Source organism: Pseudophryne corroboree, chromosome 2, assembly GCF_028390025.1.
Source record: "Pseudophryne corroboree isolate aPseCor3 chromosome 2, aPseCor3.hap2, whole genome shotgun sequence".
NCBI lineage: Eukaryota > Metazoa > Chordata > Amphibia > Anura > Myobatrachidae > Pseudophryne > Pseudophryne corroboree.
Window position 1 is genome coordinate 452,617,530 of NC_086445.1, and position 21,570 is coordinate 452,639,099.

The 21,570-nt window shown below is 47.5% G+C and overlaps 1 protein-coding gene across 6 annotated transcripts in view; it reads left to right on the top strand.

The window, feature by feature from the left end:
- The window catches only part of RCC1L (RCC1 like), a 157,231-nt gene that overhangs the window by 48,610 nt on the left and 87,051 nt on the right, over nucleotides 1–21,570 (top strand). For 5 of the 6 annotated variants that reach the window (XM_063953734.1, XM_063953733.1, XM_063953737.1 and 2 more), the window contains one exon: nucleotides 1,175–1,473. The exons of the other annotated variant lie outside the window; for it this stretch is intronic. In XM_063953734.1, coding sequence (XP_063809804.1) covers nucleotides 1,189–1,473 — 285 coding nt within the window. In that variant the 5' untranslated portion in view covers nucleotides 1,175–1,188. The remainder of the gene's footprint in view (nucleotides 1–1,174; nucleotides 1,474–21,570) is intronic. 6 annotated transcript variants of the gene reach the window in all.

A 21,570-nucleotide genomic window follows, 5' to 3' on the forward strand; every position in this document is an offset into this window, starting at 1 on the left:
TTTAGCTTTTACTAAATAGATACCTATTACAGAAATGTTTTTTCTTGTGATTAGTGTGCCTGACCCTAAATCTAACCCTAACACTAATACTCAGTTTTGGAATCCATTGGCATTTTGAGTGTCTGGATTCCACAGCCAAGGTTGTGACCGCCAGGATCCTGCCTGTACCTATTATGTTTCATGCTGCAATATTATTGAAGCTGTATTATTCTGGTATAGATATTGGCACGCCAGGTTGCGTGAGAATCTTTTTTTTTTTTTTTTTGCCCGAAAACGTGTCTTAGTTACAACCCAATTCATCTAGGATGCACAAGGAAACCGTTCTGATTAATTTGATATGAAACTTTTATTTCTGTGTGGGACTGAGGCCCTCATTCAGTACAGATTACTTGTGCGATCCGCTGCACAGTTTCACGATTATCGGAAAACTGCAGATGAGGACACATACTGCGCATGATCGCAGGCAGCCCTCCGTAAACAGCCTCTACCTGATTGACAGGCAGAAGCGTTCAGGGGGCAGGAACGGGCAGCATTGCCAGAAATTGGGTGCGTGTCTGCTACGTTTTTTCGGAGTGGCGAGGCTAAGGTCACACATTTCTTGGCCTCGCAAGGCCCCTGTGACAGCCGGGCTGCGAAGACGGGGCATCCACAGCTGAATTGCGGTCGCAGCCGTTGGATGACATGGTCAGCATGCTGAGTAGCCTTGCCCTGCGCTAGGCGGCCCCCAGCATGTGATAGAAACCTGAGATCCAATCAGCATCGGGTCCCATGTCTTGTTGTGCTTGATATTGTTCCTGTATTTTATGTTGATTGAATTTGTGTCAGCATACAAATAAACAATGAAGATTATTCTTCTTTTACCATTATAAGTAACCTTACAGTTTTTATCATGGCCAGTCTTTTGTAGATTTTTTTTTGTGTTGTGTGCTTTACGAAAATAAGCGATTGAAGCGTTTAAAACAGTCTTCTAGAATTAGTGTGACAAGAATCTTGCATCACTGTTGGTTTACATTGATTACATGTTGGTCCAACACCTCCAACTACAAATCAGCTTACAAATGACACACAAGCAGAGCTTGCATGCTTTTGTGTTACTATTAACATTCTTATTTCTTATTCTGTGGTTGCCCTAGCCATGACAATCAATATTTTTATAAACTGTTTGTCATTCCAGCCTTAGGAAGAAGAATGGCAAGTACATCGTTCCTTGTTGGCCGAGGCTTGTGCAACCTGAAACCCAGATTTGTACTTGTGAGACACTTAGCAACTCCGGTGGGGAAAAGCAAATCCGGGGATGAGCTTCCAACCTTTCAGTATGTTGGAAAAACATCTAAGAGAAAGGACCGTGTTTTTGTTTGGGGCTTCTCTTACACTGGAGCATTAGGGATACCCAGCTTTGTAGTACCGGACACAGGAAGGAAAAAACCCAAACAATTCCAGCTAACTCCATATAGGTTGGATATGGATGAAAAGGTATGTTATACAAATATGCATTTAAAATATGTAAAATGCAAATATGACTTTTAAGTTGAAAACCGTATAGAACTATTCTGCCAGTATTGCAGAGTGAACTGTGTAAAGTTCACTTAACGTTCAATATGAGATTACCTAATATAATATTATTTAGGTTTATCGGTAGACAGTACACTAACCTAGAAATGATCACCTCTATACATCTAATTATAAAACAGGAAGAGAATTTAATTATAGCACTTGCTCTTATGCTATGAAAATGTACAAATGGGCAGTGTTATGCTAGCACTTAATATTGGGACGAAGGTGGATAATACTGATGTGCTCACAAGATAGCACACAGAGTACTGGTAGCTATATTGGCAAAGCTACTTCATTTGCCAGGTCGCCAGCTGTGTCTCGTCTCAAGCCCCCCTCCCCTGTCGGTCTCTCATTTCTGTCCACCTCTCGTCTCTCTCTCTAATCCCTGTCCCCCTCTCTCCTAGGGGTATATTTACTAAAGTGCGGGTTTTTAGAAGTGGAGATGTTGCCCATAGCAACCTATCAGATTCTACTTTTCTTTTTCATCCACTAGGGGTCACTGGAGTACCCTTGGGATATGGACGGTGCGATAGCAGGGATTGGTACATTTAAATATTTAAATGTGTAACCCTCCACCCTCTCTATACTCCCATAACACCACCAGTGTGTTTGTGCCTCTCAGGGAAAGGTACGTGCTGGATTTAGCTCCAGACTTTACATTTTATTTCTCTAACGTCCTAGTGGATGCTGGGGACTCCGTAAGGACCATGGGGAATAGACGGGCTCCGCAGGAGACAGGGCACTTTAAGAAAGAATTAGGAATACTGGTGTGCACTGGCTCCTCCCTCTATGTCCCTCCTCCAGACCTCAGTTAGAATCTGTGCCCGGACGAGCTGGGTGCACTTTAGTGAGCTCTCCTGAGCTTGCTAGATAGAAAGTATTTTGTTAGGATTTTTTATTTTCAGAGAGATCTGCTGGCAACAGACTCTCTGCTACGTGGGACTGAGGGGAGAGAAGCAGACCTACTAACTGCGGATAGGTCATGCTTCTTAGGCTACGGGACACCATTAGCTCCAGAGGGATCGAACACGGGAACGCACCCTTGGTCGTCCGATCCCAGAGCCGCGCCGCCGTCCCCATCGCAGAGCCAGAAGCCGGTGTGAGAAGCAAGAAGACTTCAAAAGCGGCGGCAGAAGACTCCAGTCTTCATATGAGGTAGCGCACAGCACTGCAGCTGTGCGCCATTGCTCCCACATTACACCCACACACTCCGGTCACTGTAGGGTGCAGGAGGGGGCGCCCTGGGCAGCAATTGGAGACCTCTTGGCAAAGTGGATATATATAAAGTTGGGCACTGTATATATGCATGAGCCCCCGCCATTATTTTACACAAAATCGCGGGACAGAAGCCCGCCGCTGAGGGGGCGGAGCTTCTTCCTCAGCACTCACCAGCGCCATTTTCTCTCTACAGCTCCGCTGAGAGGAAGCTCCCCAGGCTCTCCCCTGCAGAAGCACGATAGAAGAGGGTGAAAAAGAGAGGGGGGGGGGGGGGGGGGGGCACATAAATTTGGCGTAAAAACAATATATACAGCAGCTACTGGGTTAACACTACGTTACTGTGTGATTCCTGGGTTATATAGCGCTGGGGTGTGTGCTGGCATACTCTCTCTCTGTCTCTCCAAAGGGCCTTGTGGGGGAACTGTCTTCAAATAGAGCATCCCCTGTGTGTGTGGTGTGTCGGTACGTGTGTGTCGACATGTCTGAGGTAAAAGGCTCCCCTAAGGAGGAGATGGAGCTAATATGTGTGTGAGAGGGTGTCTCCGTCGACAACACCGACACCTGTTTGGATATGTGCAAGTGCTAAGGTGAATTTATTGCACAAAAGATTAGAGAACAGACAGGAAATCTACCCATGTCTGTCCCTATGGCGCAGAGACCTTCAGAGTCTCACAATGCTCACTATCCAAAATAATAGACACTGATATCGACACGGAGTTTGACTCCAGTGTCGACTACGATAATGCAAAGTTACAGCCAAAATGGCAGAAAAGTATTCAATATATGATTATTGTAATAAAAGATGATTTGCATATCACTGATGACTCTTCTGTCCCTGACACAAGGGTACACATTTTAAGGGGAAGAAAGCTGAGGTAAATTTCCCTCCTCTCATGAGGAAAAAGAGCGGGAATCTCCAGACAAGAGACTGCAGCTTCCCACAAAGAATTCCCAGGCAGTATCCTTTCCCCACTAGGGCCAGGATGTGATGGGAATCTTCCCCTAGGGTGTCACGTTTGCCCAAAAGGTAGCCCTAGCTATTCTCAGGGATCCTGCAGATAGCGTGCACATTTGGGTACACTACTCAGACCGGCGATTGTGTCGGCATGGGTTTATAGCGCTGTGGCGGCGTGGACAGGTACCTTATCAGCAGAAATTGAGACCCTAGTATGTATGTGTGTGTGTGTGTGTGTGTGTGTGTGTGTGTGTGTGTGTGTGTGTGTGTGTGTGTATATATATATATATATAGATATATATATAGATATATATATATATATATATATATATATATATAGAGAGAGAGAGATATATATATATATATATATATATATATATATATATAGATAGAGATATATAGATAGATATATATATATATATAGATAGAGATATATAGATAGATATATATATATATATATTAAAGATGCTGTCTTAAGAGATATATATCATAAAACATGCCCAAAAAGACATGAGTATACTGGGTCCTAGAGGCAAATCTATGTCGATTTCTGCTTGACGTATCCTGTAGAATATGCAATGGACAGATGATGCCAACTTAAGTGGCATATGGAAGGCTGAGGATTGTGTGGAGAAGGGTTCTCGGACCTGGTCTCCACAGCTATAGCTGGTAATTCTGATATTTTGCCTTATATTCCTGCACAGCCTAGGAAAGCACGTCATTATCAAATGCAGCCGTTCGAACAAAGAAACAAGAAAGTCCGAGGTGCGTCCTTTCTTGCCAGAGGCGGGGGCAGAGGAAACCAGCTGCACAACACAGCTAGTTCCCAGGAACAGAAGTCCTCCCCGGCCTCTACGGAAATCCACCGCATGTCGCTGGGGCTCCACAGGCGGAGCTAGGCCCGGTAGGGGCACGCTTTCGTAAGTTCAGCCACAAGTGGGTTCACTCCCTGTTAGATCCCTGGGCAATAGATATTGTGTCTCAGGGATACAAGCTGGACTTTGAGAAGATGCCTCCTCACTGACGGCCCTGCCGGCTTCCCCCCCGAGAGGGAAACAGGGTTAACTGCAATTCACAAATTGTATCTTCAACAGGTGTTGGTCAAGGTTCCCCTCCTTCAACAAGGAGGGGGTTATTAATCGACCATGTTGTAGTCCCGAAACCAGATGGTTCGGTCAGACCCATATTGAATTTAAAATCCCTGAACATATACTTGGAAAGTTCAAGTTCAAGATGGAATCGCTCAGAGCGGTCATCGCAAGGGAGGGGGATTTTATGGTGTCTCTGGACATAAAGGATGCTTACCTTCATGTCCCCGTTTATCCACCTCATCAGGAGTACCTCAGATTTGTGGTACAGGATTGTCATTACCAATTCCAGACGTTGCCGTTTGGTCTGTCCACGGCACCGAGAATATTTACCAAGGTAATGGCAGTAATGATGGTGCTCCTGCGAAAGCAAGGAGTCACAATTATCCCATACTTGGACGATCTCCTCATAAAGGCGAGGTTCAGAGAGCAGTTGCTGATTAGTGTAGCACGCTCTCGGGAAGTGTTACAACAGCACGGCTGGTTTCTGAATATTCCAAAGTCGCAGCTGATTCCTACGACGTGTCTGCCCTTCCTGGGCATGATTCTGGACACAGACCAGAAGAAGGTTTTCTCCCGACGGGGAAGGCTCAGGAACTCATGACACTGGTCAGAGACCTCTTAAAACCAAAACAGGTGTCGGTGCATCAATGCACGAGAGTCCTGGGAAAGATGGTGGCGTCATACAAGGCCATTCCCTTCGGCAGGTTCCATGCGAGGACCTTTTCAATGGGATCTGTTGGACAAGTGGTCCGGATCGCATCTACAGATGCATCGGCTGATCACCCTATCCCCCAGGGCCAGGGTGTCTCTTCTGTGGTGGCTGCAGAGTACTCACCTACTCGAGGGCCGCAGGTTCGGCATTCAGGACTGGGTCCTGGTGACCACGGATGCAAGCCTCCGAGGGTGGGGGGCAGTCACTCAGGGAAGAAGTTTCCAAGGGCTGTGGTCAAGTCAGGAGACTTACCTTCACATCAATATCCTGGAGCTAAGGGCCATATACAATGCCCTAAGTCAAGCGGAGACCCTGCTTCGCAACCAATCGGTGCTGATTCAATCAGACAACATCACCGCAGTGGCTCATGTAAACCGCCAAGGCGGCACAAGGAGCAGGGTGGCGATGGCGGAAGCCACCAGAATTCTTCGATGGGCGGAGAATCACGTACGAGCACTGTCAGCAGTGTTCATTCCGGGAGTGGACAACTGGGAAGCAGACTTCCTCAGCAGGCACGACCTCCACCCGGGAGAGTGGGGACTTCATCAAGAAGTCTTCGCGCAGATTGTAGGTCGGTGGGAACTGCCACAGGTGGACATGATGGCACCCCGCCTCAACAAAAGGTTACAGAGGTATTGCGCCAGCTCAAGAGACCCTCAGACGATAGCTGTAGACGCACTGGTGACACCGTGGATGTTCCAGTCGGTTTATATGTTTCCTCCTCTTCCTCTCATACCCAAGATGCTGAGAATCATAAGAAAAAGAGGAGTGAGAACAATACTCATTGTTCCGGATTGGCCAAGAAGGACTTGGTATCCAAAGCTCCAAGAAATGCTCACAGAGGACCCATGGCCTCTGCCTCTAAGGCAGGATCTGTTGCAGCAGGGACCTTGTCTGTTCCAAGACTTACCGCGGCTGCGTTTGACGGCAGGGCGGTTGAACGCCGGATCCTAGTAGAAAAAGGGATTCCGGATGAGGTTATTCCTACGCTAATAAAGGCTAGGAAGGACGTGACGGCTAAACATTATCACCGTATACGGCGAAAATATGTTGCTTGGTGTGAGGCCAGGAATGCCCCTACAGAGGAATTCCAGCTGGGCCGTTTCCTTCACTTCCTACAGTCGGGAGTGACTTTGGGCCTAGAATTGGGGTCCATTAAGGTCCAGATTTCGGCTCTATCCATTTTCTTTCAAAAAGAACTAGCTTCTCTACCTGAAGTTCAGACGTCTGTAAAGGGAGTGCTGCATATTCAGCCCCCGTTTGTGCCCCCAGTGGCACCTTGGGATCTTTACGTGGTGTTGAGTTTCCTGAAATCACACTGGTTGGAGCCACTTAAAACCGTGGAGTTAAAATATCTTGCGTGGAAGGTGGTCATGCTGCTAGCCTTGGCGTCGGCTAGGCGTGTGTCAGAATTGGCGCTTTGTCACATAAAAGCCCCTATTTGGTTTTCCATATGGACAGGGAAGAATTGCGGACTCGTCCGCAATTTTTGCCAAATGTGGGGGTCATCTTTTCATATGAACCAACCTATTGTGGTGCCTGGGGCTACTCGTGACTTGGAGGATTCCGAGTTACTGGATGTAGTCAGGGCTTTGAAGGTTTATGTAGCCAGAACGGCTAGAGTCAGGAAAACTGAGTCGCTGTTTATCCGGGATCAGTACTAATTGCCGCCGGTCGGAATCCCGGCGGTCGAAATACCGACGCCGGAATCCCGACCACACAATCCCGACAGGGGTGGTGAGCGGAACGAAGCCCCTTGCGGGCTCGCTTCGCTCGCCACGCTGCGGGCACGGTGCCTCGCTACGCTCGGCACACTATTATATTCTCCCTCTATGGGTGTCGTGGACACCCACGGAGGGAGAATATGTCGGGATTGTGGCGGTCGGGATTCCGGCGTCTGTATTTCGACCGCCGGGATTCCGTCCGGCGGCATCCTGACCGCATCCCGTTTATCCTGTAGGCGTCCAACAAGCTGGGTGCTCCTGCTTCAAAGCAAACTATTGCTCGCTGGATCTGAAACACGATCCAGCAGGCTCATTCTGCGGCTGGATTGCCGCTTCCAAAATCAGTAAAAGCCCACTCCACAAGGAAGGTGGGCTCTTCTTGGGCGGCTGCCCGAGGGGTCTCGGCATTACAGCTTTGCCGAGCGGCTACTTGGTCAGGTTCAAACACCTTTGCAAAGTTCTACAAGTTTGATACCCTGGCTGAGGAGGACCTTGTGTTTGCTCATTCGGTGCTGCAGAGTCATCCGCACTCTCCCGCCCGTTTGGGAGCTTTGGTATAATCCCCATGGTCCTTACGGAGTCCCCAGCATCCACTAGGACGTTAGAGAAAATAAGATTTTACTTACCGGTAAATCTATTTCTCGTAGTCCGTAGTGGATGCTGGGCGCCCGTCCCAAGTGCGGACTTCTTCTGCAATACTTGTATATAGTTATTGCTTAAATAAGGGTTATGTTATGGTTGCATCAGGTTTGTCTGATGCTCTGTTGTTGTTCATACTGTTAACTGGGTAAGTTTATCACGAGTTATACGGTGTGATTGGTGTGGCTGGTATGAGTCTTACCCTGGATTCCAAAATCCTTTCCTTGTACTGTCAGCTCTTCCGGGCACAGTTTCCTTAACTGAGGTCTGGAGGAGGGACATAGAGGGAGGAGCCAGTGCACACCAGTAGTCCTAATTCTTTCTTAGAGTGCCCTGTCTCCTGCGGAGCCCGTCTATTCCCCATAGTCCTTACGGAATCCCCAGCATCCACTACGGACTACGAGAAATAGATTTACCGGTGTGTAAAATCTTATTTTTTTACAGACAATCTTTTCCCCACTTACTGAGAAGTGTGGTTCCGGGTTTGTACTGCCTCCAGCCGCTGCTGACACGTGGGCGCTTGCAGAGGAGCACTGCCATGTTCAGCCATACAGCACACAATCCCTTCCCCAGTTACTAAGAAGTGAGGGTCCGGGATTGAGCATCCGGCTCCTCCAGCTGCAGAGATTCATTCAGGGGAAGACTCCACTGGCTTTAAGATAAGCAAAGAGCGGGCGGTTTACTGCCGACGCTCCATGTTATTGGCGGGAATGCTATGTGCACCGGTGTGGAGGAGAGATCGTAGGGGAGGTCCCTTGTCACTGTAGCGGTGAGAGCCTCCGAGAGTCGCCGCCGGGAGAACCCCAGAGCCGCATCAGATGAGCTTGCTGTGCACAGTGAAGGGGTCTCTGCACCAAATAGGCGCCGACTGCAGTGCACACCGCTCCCGGCACACAGAAGGTGCAGGAAGCATGATCTATGTATATGACTGTTGCGTATCCCCGCTGGGTGAGCGGCAAGGATTAGGACCATGTTTGTGGTGCAGCGCACACGGCTCCCAGCACACAGAGGGTGCAGGGAGCATGATCTATGATTTGCCTATCGCATATCCCCACTGGGTGAGCGTCAGGCATTGGGGGCATGATTGTGGACATGTATAATTACAGGGAGCGCTCGGTACGCTCCCAGAGGTTGCATAGAAGACTGCATATAACGAGGGTTCCATAGTTAAGGGTTCTCTCATTATATATGGGAAAAAAGATCTATTTGTATTGCTTAGAAACGTTTGAAACAATATGTATGCGTATGTTCTTGCTTAACCACATGTATGGACGCCATTTCTCTGGCAGGGTCCACAGGTTATCCACAGGATAACATTGGGATATGATGAAGCGACAGCGGATTTGCACTAATCGGTCAAAGCTTTTCGGCCTCCCAGCATGCAATGGGCCCGTCCATATATCCTCGCCTCCTGGCTCAAGCAAATCAGTTTTTTGTTTGGTGCGACAGGAGCCGGACCATGGTCAGAGGGCTGCTGGTTTTTAGCAGCACTAAGCTTTCTTATTTTATTTTTGTAGTCTTACTGTTTCTTCTTGAGTGATCTGTCTAAAAAGCGTCTTATACGTACCTTAGAAAGAACAACTTTCTGCCAGGTCGCAACAACGCTTACCCACGAGTACAGTGCTGTTTCGGCGGGCGTCTGTGTCGGATATACTAGCAGGTCCAATAGACGTTACCAGGCTGTGGCCGGAGCACGGGGAGAAGGTAAGGCATCGGTTCCGCTAAGAAGGGGAATACGGACACCTTGTGTGCACCAGCGCTAGGCCTTAGAGATCAGAGGCTCCAGGAATAGTATGAGGCCGCGATCCCTAGGGTTGATGTCAGCAGTGGGAAGTCAGACGCTCTCCTGGTCGCCCCTCCCCCCAGTTCATGACCAGTTTACTCCGAGTCTCCCGCCATGAACTGTTTTCCGTCTCAGACGCCGCAGCATAGGCGGCTGTGTGACAGGTGCGTCTGTGTTCACTATAGGTTCATGGAGTGTACATTAGTAGCATCTGGATCCACTCAGCATTCGCTAACGTATTGATCGGTCCTGGAAGCGAGGTGAGTCTCCGTGTATCCCACTATACTGAGTACGGGTAATACAGCACTAAGTCTCTATCTACCTTTTTGAGTACGAATAGTTAGATAAGTGCCTATTGCATATGAGTCTGTATACTATTACTGTTGTTTCTTTCGCTATGCGTCTGAATACGGTAAATCTGTTTTTTTTTTTTTTAATTAATATTTTTATTAAAGAAAAGTCGAGCATGCAAGTACAGAACAAACAGGAGATGATAGCTCCAAGTAAATGCTTAATCACATACAAGTTATCCCCTAGGGAGTAACCGAATATTACAGAGACAAAGGCATATTGTGACAATACCCAATGTATGCATGACTCGACCATCACAATTTTTTATGTTTAAACATCAAACAATCATATAAAGAAAATAATAAGAAAGGTTCTGATAAGAGGAGAGAGAAAAAGAGTGTGGGCAAGAAAGGAGAGGGAGGGGGGGGTGGGAGAGTGGTGGTTCGTCAGAGAGGCGGACTAGGTGAGTACATGTGATAGGAGAGTAATATTTCCCAGCTACCAATCACACCATCTGTACAACCAGGGTCTGTATTACACCTCTTAAGTTAATTGGGACCTATGTGGTGTAGAGAGCTGCCTCATAGTGTGACATATCTCATCCAATCCCGGTAGCGTGGGGCGTATTATAGGTGAACCATGGTTCCCATATCCTCCTAAATTTGTCCGACCTGTCATGTAAGGAGGCTGTGATTTTCTCCATCGTGGAAATATGCCAAATTTTAGCAATTAGCATGCTTCTAGAGGGAGTATTGGTATTTTTCCAATTTTTTGCCACTACACAGCGGGCTGCATGTAAGATTTGAAGAACTAAGCTATTAGCTTGGTTGTCTAGGTTGGGTAAAGGTAGGCTCAGCAAAGCTGACCAGGGGTCCAGAGTTATCCTTGAACAGAAGACAGAACCTAAGAGAGCCTCCACTTGAGACCAGAACGTATGCATTTTGGGACATGACCACCAGATGTGTTTAAAGTCTCCGATCTGGCCACATCCACGCCAGCACAATGGGGAGGACCCGGGAAAAATTTTATGCAGTATTGCTGGGACCCGATACCATCTAGTGTAGACTTTATAAGAGTTTTCCTTCACAAGGGAGGAAATTGATGATTGGGCAACCTTTTGTCTAATGGTTTCCCATGCGTCTTCATCAGGTGGAGGGCCTAGGTCCCGTTCCCACCTCTGTTCATGGGGGAGGGTGCTTGTTGCCTTCAGGGAACGTAATAATCCGTAGAGTATAGAGATAATACCCTGCCGCATAGGAGAGTAAATACATAGACGTTCCAAGGGGGTGAGTTGGCGGATAACCTGGGATTTGGGAAGGGAACTTAAAAAGGAGCGGAGCTGTAAATATTCGTAAAACACGGGTTGGGGGATATCGTATCTGTCACTTAAAGATTGTAGAGAACGCCATGAGGAGCCCTCTATGAAATCAAATACGATACCCGGGCGTGGATTCAGATGAAGCCACGAGTGAGATTGCAAAGTGGAGCCTGGAGGGAAGTCCCTGTTATCCCATATGGGCGTGATAGAAGATGGGAAAGTGGATAGGCCATAATGTCGAATGCAGGAGAGCCACAAGGCGCAAGTGAGTTTTGTCGAAGGGATACAGGTTTGTAATGACCGCAGTGGCTTGGTCGGTGAGAGGAGGGAAACCAAAGAGGAGACCCCGGCCGCCAGAAGCTCGATTCGGATCCAAGGCAGGTGGGGGGCAGGGGAGAACCATGCCAGAGCCTGACTCAGGTGGGTTGCATGATAATATTTACGAATATCCGGCAATCCCCTACCCCCCGCCAGCGGGTCACGTATCAGAGTGGAGGTCCTAATTCTTGGGGGCTTACCAGACCATATAAATTTTACAAATAATTTCTGGATTCGACATAGGGCCTCAGCAGGGATGCTCACGGGGATTGTTTGGATCAGATATAAGACCCTCGGGAGGATGTTCATTTTAATTGAAACTATCCGTCCAAACCAGGCTATAATCTGTTTGTCCCAAGCTCTAAGGTCAGACTCTATACATTTGAAAAGGGCAGGGAAGTTTTCAGAGTATAGAGAGTCGTAGGAGTTTGTAATGTACACTCCAAGGTACTTGATTTTCTTGGAGCGCCAAGAGAAGTTATAGTTAGCAGCAAGGAGAGATCTGGTATTCTCATCAAGATGTAGTGGGAGGGCCTCCGACTTGGAGTAATTAATACGATATCCAGAGTAATGAGAGTATAATGAGAGGGTTTTAAATAGATTAGGGATGGATATATTGGGAGAGGAGATAGTCAGGAGGACATCATCTGCGAATAATGACAGTTTAAATTCCTCTTCCCCAACATGTATGCCTTTGATATCGGGGTTGGCCCTAACCGTACACGCCAGAGGTTCGATCGTCATAGCAAAAATTAGTGGAGACAAGGGACACCCCTGGCGTGTACCGTTGCTAATGTGAAAGAGTTGAGAGTCTTTGCCGTTGACCTGAACTCTAGCGGAGGGGTTGGAATAAAGTGCCTGAATGCCTTGAAGTAGGCTTCCTCCCAGACCAAATCCGCGTAGAGTGGCAAACATGAAAGGCCATAGTATTTTGTCGAAAGCCTTCTCTGCATCTAGTGAGAGAAGGACAGAAGGTATTTTAGTTTTGTTAATAAGATGAACCAGATTAATAGTTCTTCGTGTATTGTCTCTGGCTTGTCGGCCTGGGATGAAGCCCACCTGGTCAGCGTGTATTAGGCGCGGGAGGACAGGGTTTAATCTTAAGGCTATAATTTTGGCGAATAACTTAATATCGTTATTCAATAAGGAAATGGGGCGGTAGCTGGCACAGGAGTTGGGATCTTTCCCAAGTTTATGTATTAAGACTATTCGTGCCTCTAAGGTACGGGGTGATAGAGGGTTACCACTTAGGAAACCATTGAAGAGCCGGCAAAGGTGGGGTAGAAGCAATCCCTTAAATTTCTTATAATAAGTAATTGACATCCCATCGGGTCCAGGGGCTTTGCCCGGTTTCTGAGTTTTTAGTGCGTTCTCTATTTCTTCAATAGTAATCTCAGAGCCTAATTGGGACACTGTCGCGCTATTCAGTGACGGTAGGTTACATTTGTCTAGGAGGGAATCAATTCCCTTTTCAAGTCTCGGTGATGAGGGGGGGGTAGATTCCGAGTTGTACAGCAATTTGTAAAATTCCTCGAATTCACCCAGAATGCGGTCAGGATCATGGGTCAAAGCCCCTTGTTTGGTGCGAATGGATAAGATATTTTTGGAGGAAATCCTAGCCCTCAACTTTCTGGCTAATAGTTTATCCGCCTTATCCCCTTTTTCGTAGTAAATCTGGTTAAGACGTCTAAGGCACATTTCAGTCTTATGAGACAATAGTGAATTAAGTTCTCCTCTGATTTTAAGAACCGTCTCAAAATCAGCAGGGTCTAGAGAGGACTTATGCACTTCCTCCATTTGGTGGAGCTGGTTAGATAACTCTAGAATCTTTTGGGAGCGCTGCTTGGTGATCCTGGCCGCAGTCTGAATGAAGTGGCCCCGAAGGACCGCCTTGTGTGCCTCCCACAGGGTCGTATCGGATATACCGGGGGTTTGGTTCTCGTTGAAGTAGTCAGTTAATACCTGAGTGGTTTGCTGTAATACTTCAGGTTGTTGGAGGAGGGCGTCGTTAAGCGACCAGGAGGGGGGGGGAGGAGTGCGGGCTAGCCCAGTCAGAGTCAGAGAAATCGGGGCGTGATCAGACCACGTGATTGGATAAATACAGCAGTTCTGGATTCTGGATGTTAGGTCCCTTCCGACCATAATCATATCAATTCTAGTATATAGATTGTGGACTGGAGAATAGAACGTGTAGTCCTTAATTAGGGGATCAACAACCCTCCAGGAGTCAAATAGGAGGTGATTTTTAAGCAGCGACTGTAGGGCTCTAGAGTTGCGGGTGCTGATACGGGACTGGGACCGTGGGAGGGGATGGGAGCGATCCAGACTATGATGTAGTATGGTGTTAAAGTCTCCTGCTATTAAGAGGTCACCTTTCCTACATTGGGCGATTTTGGAGTCTAAGGAAGCAAAGAACGAGGCCTGGTTAATATTGGGAGCGTAGACATTAACCATGGTGATAGGGACATTATTAAGTTTACCTACTATAATGAGAAACCTACCGCGCTTATCCTTAATGATTCGGTCTGATTCCAAATGTAAATGGGCGGGAATCAGAATGGCGACCCCTCTTTTCTTATGAGTGCGATCACAGGCGTGTATGGCAACAGGGTGGCGTCTAGAACATAGTTCAGGGTGGGAAATCCCTTTAAAATGCGTCTCCTGAAGGAATACCAGATCTCCCCTCACCTGTTTCAGAAAAAGAAATAACTTGGTCCTCTTTTGAGGACTGTTAAGGCCCTTCACATTGTAGGATATTACGTTAACAGACATAATGTTACAGGTATAAGTATAGCATAAGAGTTCTTATTGAACCTTAAGTAGACTCCCTGGGAAACGAGGGGAACAAGGGGGAGAGAAAGAGCGGGAAGTTGGGGAAGAAAGATAAGGGGAAGAAAAAGAGAAAGAAGAAAAAAAAGAAAAATCATAAAAGTCACAAAAAGACCTTTAAGATACTGTAAAATAAACAAGTAGAATTGACCGAGCCACCGACCCATTGTACGCTGCGTACGGGTCTGTATGTTTGAGCACCCGTATGGGGAATTTAAGGGAGAAGAGAACTCCCTCATGCTCAAAACTGACTATGGAGGCTCGGTGGAGGGCGCGGCCTCGGCCACCGGGACGCCCACCAATTAAACTTATGGGGGGGGCGACCGAGGGGGTCGTTGTAACAACCTGCCACAGTGGACCACCGTTGGAATTATATAAGTAAATAAGCAAATAAACAATCTCAACTCAGAAAGAGATTCTTACAACTCTAAACTAGTTTGTAAAACATTGACATTTTACGCCTATAGTGACCCAGCAGTACATCTGTGCAGAAACTTTCACGGCGGGTCATGGCTTGTAGAGGTTTTCTCCGGGACTGTCGACCAAAGACGTCTAGGCGCTCGCTGAGGGAGGGGTGAGTTTGGGGAATGTCGGAGATCTGGCGCATCCCGTGGGGAGGGAGGTTTGTTGGCCTCCGGGGGGGGCAGGTTCAGTCTCAACAGGAGCCTGTGAGCCTCTTCTTTGGAACGTGCTACCAGACTTTTCCCATCCAGCTGTACAATTAGAGCAAAAGGGAAGCCCCATCTGTAGCGGATTTTGTTATTTCTGAGGATTTGGGTGTACTCCCTCAAATCAAAGCGTCTCTTGAGAGTAGTAGGGGATAAGTCTTGAAACACCAATAGCTTATGTGATTCGAAGAGGCACACATCTTTATTCCGGGCAGCTGACAAAATTCTCTCTTTGGTTTTGAAATAGTGACAGCGTAAAACTACGTCTCGCGGGGGAGATGAGGTTGAGGGCTTTTGACGTAGTGAGCGATGGGCTCTGTCCAAGAGGAACTGCTCGCAGGAAATGTCCGGTAGGAGGTGCTGGAAGAACCTGAGGAGAAAATCCTCCAGTTGGGCTGGTTCTACTGACTCTGGGATATATTTAATGCGCAGGTTGTTACGTCTTGCGCGATTATCAGCGTCCTCTTGTTGATCTTGGAGAAGGTATATATCCTCCTGCATGACTTGTACTGAGCGCTCCAGCTCCTGTTGGAAGGTGATGACTTCATCGATTTTCTGTTCCACCTCATTAGTGCGGGCTCCAAGATCGGATATCTCGACCTTAAGGCCGGAGATGGCTTTGTGGATCTCCGAGTGGAAAGCCTGCTTCAGCGACTTCATTTCCGTTAGAATTGAGGAGAAGCATTCTTTCATGGAAGGTTCAGGGACTGATGATTCTTCCTCAGATTCCGAAACCAGGTCAGAAGGGGGGGCAACTAGGGGTTTGGCCGCACTAGACTTCATCTTGGATATAAAGGTCGAGATTTCCGCCGAAGCTGTGGCTTTCTTAGACTTGGATTTAGATTTAGGCATGGTGTAGGACAGTCCCGAAGATAGCGAAGGTCATAGGTCAGAGCTGAGGTATAACGTAAGTAATTAGTGATCCATCATGTAGGCTGCATAGAGACAGAGCATGAGAAGACCCCCCGGGTCGTGCCCATGGGAATTCAGCAGAGCATTCCCCGGCTTGAAGAGATCATGGGGGACTTGGGTATCGTATAGAGAGACTCCGGCAGAGGGCCGGGGGGGTGGCACCCCCGGGCTGTAGGTTGTAGTATAGGAAAAGTCCAGTGCCTTGAGATAGAAACAAATAGCCCCAGTTATATATGGTTATAGGTGGCCCTTAGGGGGAGAGTGAGCGAGATTGAGCCCGGTGAATGATGGTCTCACTGAAAAGGGCCAAGAGGCACCTCCTGCGTATAGGTTTAAATCAAATGCTGGGGAGAGAGATGGTGTGCCAGCATGTGTGGGGCTCACCTCAGTTTAGGGCCCCCAGGTGTGCTTTGCGATGTCAATGCTGTGGGTCCAGGAGGGAGGGTGAGCAGGGGGGAGGGTGAGCAGGGCTCAGCAATCAGGTGAGGTCCGGAAGACGGGAAACAACCTCCAGAGAGGGCCCCAAACCGATCCGCACGCCACCTGGTGGTCGACCGTTAGGGGGACGACTGCGGACTCTTGCTGGATGCCGCTGGATGTGGCAGGAGCGGGGATAGGTAAATGTTGGTGGGGGAGAGCAGGGATATGGCGCTCCGTCGGGTCCCGCAGCTGCAGTCCCTTCGTAGGCCCAGGAGCAAGAGATCCCGGCTGCACGCTTTTATCCAACAAGCAGGGGGGGGGATAGCCCCGGCCGGGCCCACGGCCCCTCGTAGCAGCGCGCTGCCGGTGGACGGTGTACACACCCGGGACTCGGGCGGGGGTGGCGAGCAGTCACTTCAGTGGGGAGGATGCTGCTATACGCTCACCTCTTAGGTCCGTCAGGCGTCTTCTCCGTGCCTCCGCCGCCTCAGCTCCCATGCTCCGTCCTCCAAGATGGCCGCCGCCCGCGCCCCGGAGCGCACCTCCCGGCTTCTATCAGGTCCCAGGTCTCCTTCCGCTAGCCAACAGGGATCCCCAGGGGTTCTGTTTCAATGTCCCTGCGATGAGCAGGGTGGAGGCAGGTCCGTACAGCGTCTACGGCAGGTCCGTCCCTCCGCCGAGGAACGGAGTGAAAATTCTGGGCGACGAGTAGGCCGCAATCCGCGGGAGCCAGGAGACCGGCTCCCCGATTCCGCAGCTCAAACTCGCCACCTGCCCCAGTGCTATAGGGACGTATGCAGGGTATTTTAGGCCAATAAAAATAATGTAAAGGCTGAGATTTTATATGAAAACTCCCAGGTCCCTGGGAGCTCACCAGAAACACAGCTTGTTCACTCAGCCTCCAGGCCACGCCTCCACGGTAAATCTGTTTAAACATGATTCAGTAATATGTTCTCCTACATACTTGAAATGTAGTTGATGATGTGCTCATATTTCTTATTATACTAATTTATAACATGTGACTGACTGCTAGTGTGATTGCTGACTTTACTATATATTCTGTCATTTTTTTTTCTATTCCGATGCTCAATGCTGGTGCAAGCTGGAGCGGCAAAGGTGAGGAAGATATACTCACAGCAACACCAACACTCATATCATGTTTGTCTTGCTAAGCTGTGTTAACCTCTCAGGATCTGGTTCAGGATGGTTTGTGTGCAAATTGTTTTAGCTTTCACCAGAGTCTCTTGAAAAATACAAGGCAGATTCAGGTGCAGGTTGATCCACCTTGGGCTATGTTTGAACAGACATTATCCAGTATAGCTGAACGGATAATTTCTCCAACTGCTGTACCAGGGATAGGTTACACGATTAACCCTTACATGCAGCTTCCCACCTACGGTTTATCACTTCCAGTAGCAGACTCTCAAAAGAAACAGTGGTAGTCAGTGGAAGCCAGGGGTAAGTAAATCTTCATCCTCACGGGCTACACGTTTCTGATGAGGATTCATCGGAGGATGAAAGCTCAATAAACTCTGATTCGGCATACAAAGATGAGGAGGAAAGTCTCAGCTCAGTGGATATAGCTGAGTTAATTAAAGCAATGAAAGCCATTTTCTCCTTAGAGGATTCAGCAGAGCCTGTGTTAAAAACTAAGGCACCTGTGTTTAAACGTCTCAAAACAGTTAAGACTGAGTTTCCAGGGTCAGATCAGCTGACGAAAATCATGGAAGAGGCTTGGGTTACGCCCAATAAGAAGTTTAAAATTCCAAAGAAATGGAATTCCAATTATCCTCTTCCAGCTGAGATTGTTTAAAAAGGAGGTAGCTCCTAAAGTAGATACGCATGTGATTCGATTAGTGCGAAAACCTACATTACCGTTGCCTTCAACATCATTAAATGATGTCACGGATAGGAGAGTGGATGGTTTTTTAAAAACCATTTTTTCCCTGTCTGGGGCAATCGTAAGGCCAGCCATGGCTTCAGCTTGGATGGCAAAGGCAGTGGCTGCCTGGGCTTGATGCATTGGAGGGGGATTTTTCAATAGAATCTAGAGAGCAAAAATCCCATATAGCACATATAAAACAGTCTGCAGTGTGCTTGGAAGAAGCAGCTCTGGATATGGGTACTATTGCCTCCAGGGCATCAGCTTCAACAATTGCTGCTCGCAGAGCAGTTTGGCTATGTACGTGGAAAGCTGATTCAGAATCTAAGAAGGTTTTGGAATCTTTGCCTTTTTCTGGAGATATTCTTTTTGGTAAAAAATTGAAAGATATTTTGGAGTCAGAAGCAGACTCCAAGAAGGTAAAGTTTCCATCCACATACAATTTCAAACCTAAAGTTACGGCTTTTTGGCCCTTTCGGTCTTAAGGAAAAGCTAAAGGAAAAAGTGATGGCAGGCAGTCCCAATACAAGTCTGGTAAGACTAAAAAGCATTGGGCTACCAGAGGACCGGGTGGTAAAACAGATAATAAGCCATCAGTCTGATGGTGCGGGCCTCCACCTGGGGGATCCCAGGGTAGGGGGCCGACTTCTTCAGTTTTCAGAGATCTGGCAGCAGTCTACAACAGATGCCTGGGTGCAGGAAGCAGTATCTCTAGGTTATACTTTTGCCTTCAAGAAGCACGCACCTCAACGTTTTTTTTGTACCAGCCCATCTCTGGAGACGTAGGCCAGGGCTTTGCAAGAGGCAGTTCATAAATTACTTTAGTCAGGAGTGGTCATTCCAGTTCCTCCTGCACAACAAGGACAGGGTTTTTACTCCAACCTGTTTCTAGTTCAGAAACCAAATGGGTCATTTCGGCCCATTCTCAATCTCAAAGTGCTGAACAAGTACATTTGGGTACCTCAGTTTCATATGGAGACTTTACGTTCCATTATTTTGGCCATGGAACCAGGGGATTATATGGTATCCCTGGATATACAGGATGCTTACCTACATGTTCCTATAGCACTGTCCCATCAGTGTTATCTCAGTTTCACTATCCTCCAACAGCATTTTCAGCTCCAGGCCCTACCTTTTGGTTTAGCCACAGCCCCCAGAGTATTTACCAAGATTATGGTTTTAATGGCAGCTTATCTCCGCCAGTAGAGGATAAGAATTTTTCCATACCTCGACGATCTTTTAATCCTGGATCAGTCGCAGGAATTGCTCCTATGTCATCTGCAACAGACAATAACGTGTCTGCAAAATCACGGGTGGCTCATAAATTGGGCAAAATCTTCTCTGGTTCCGTCACAGCAGATGACTCACTTGGGGGCTGTTCTGGATTCAAGTCTTCAGAGCGTTATTTTACCTCTGAACAAGATATCCAAGGTTCAGTCAAGGATTCAGGACTTGTTACACAGTCAAAAGGTATCCATTCACGCAGCAGTGTGTGTGATGGGATTGATGGTGTCAACATTCAACATGGTGGAGTATGCACAGTTCCACTCGAGGCCACTGCAGTAGCTGATTCTTGCCAAATGGAATGGGTTTGCATCAGACGATAAGAACGCAGACTATGGTTCTTACGATAGAAGTAAGAAGAAGGGCTATCTATGATGGGGTCAAGAACAAAGGATCCCAGCGCGATCTTTGTGGATGCCCTGTCAGTGAGATGGGACTTTCATCTGGCTTATGTGTTTCCTCCAATCACCCTATTACCCAGGGTGGTGATAAAGATAAAGCAAGGAAAGGGTGCCGTGATACTAATAGCTCCTGCTTGGCCCAGAAGGCATTGGTACACAGATCTGCAGAGAATGTCGATGGGTGCTCCACTCTTGCTACCGTAACGTCCAGATCTACTGATGCAGGGTCCTTGTTACACACAGACATCTGAATCGACTGTCTTTGACGGCGTGGCTCTTGAAACCTCTATCATGAAGTCAAAAGGATTCTCACAGCAGGTAATTCAAACAATGCTCAGAGCAAGGAAACCTTCCTCAGCTCACGTTTATCACCGAATATGGCAAACCTATATTCATTGGTGCAGTGAATGGAAAATGGACCACAAGTCTTTCAGAGTTTCCAGGGTCTTAGCATTCCTTCAGGCAGGAATGGATAAAGGTTTGAAGGTGGCTTCCTTGAGAGTGCAAGTGTCAGCATTGACTGTATGGTTTCAAAAGAAAATTGCCAACTTACAGGATGTGTATACTTTTTTCCAGGGAATGCTGCGCATTCAACCTCCTATTTTTCCTCCTCCAGTGCATTGGGACTTAAATTTAGTCCTAAAGGCCCTTCAAGTTGCCCCATTTGAACCACTTAACAAAGTGGATCTTAAATGGTTAACAGCTAAAGTTCTCTTTCTACTGTCCATGGCGTCAGCTGGAAGATTATCAGATTTTAGGGGCATTGTCATGTCGTTCCCCATTTCTGATTATTATTTTTTATTTTTTTTATCCAGATAAAGCAGTTCTCAGAACTAGATCCTAAGGTAATATCTAAATTCCACCTTAACAAAGAAATTGTAGTCCCGGCTTTCCAGGTACCGGGCCTTTCTGCGGGAGATGCATCGCTGGACGTGGTCCATGCCTTAAGGATCTACTTGGATCATACCAGTGCCATCAGAAAGACAGATTCTCTCTTCATTTTGTATGGATTTCACAAGAGAGGATGGCCTGCTGATAAGCAGACACTGGCAAGGTGGCTTTGGATGACTATTTCAGAAGCATATTCTCAAGCTGATCTCCCTGTTCCGGCTAATGTCTCTGCTCACTGTAGTCGTAAGGTAGGTCCATCATGGGCAGCACAACATGGTGCTTCAGCAGAACAGATATGTAAGGCAGCCACATGGTCTTCCATTAACACATTCATTACACATTATGCCATGGATACCTTTTCCTCTCATGATGCTGAATTCAGGCGAAGGATTCTTCTGTCCAATCAGGAGCGTCCCCACCACTAAATTGCTTTGGGAAATCTCAATGTTATCCTATGGATAACCTGTGGACCCTGCTGGAGAAATATACGTTATGGTAAGAACTTACAGTTGATAATGCTATTTCTCCTAAGTCGACAGGTTCCACAGGGATCCCACCCTGACGCACCTGATTTGAGGATCCTTTTACTCACTAACCTCTTCCTTCTTGTACGGAAGGGTGTGTATGTGTGTTCTTCTCGCCTGATGCTCCTACCTTGAGCTTTGGAACACAACTGATTT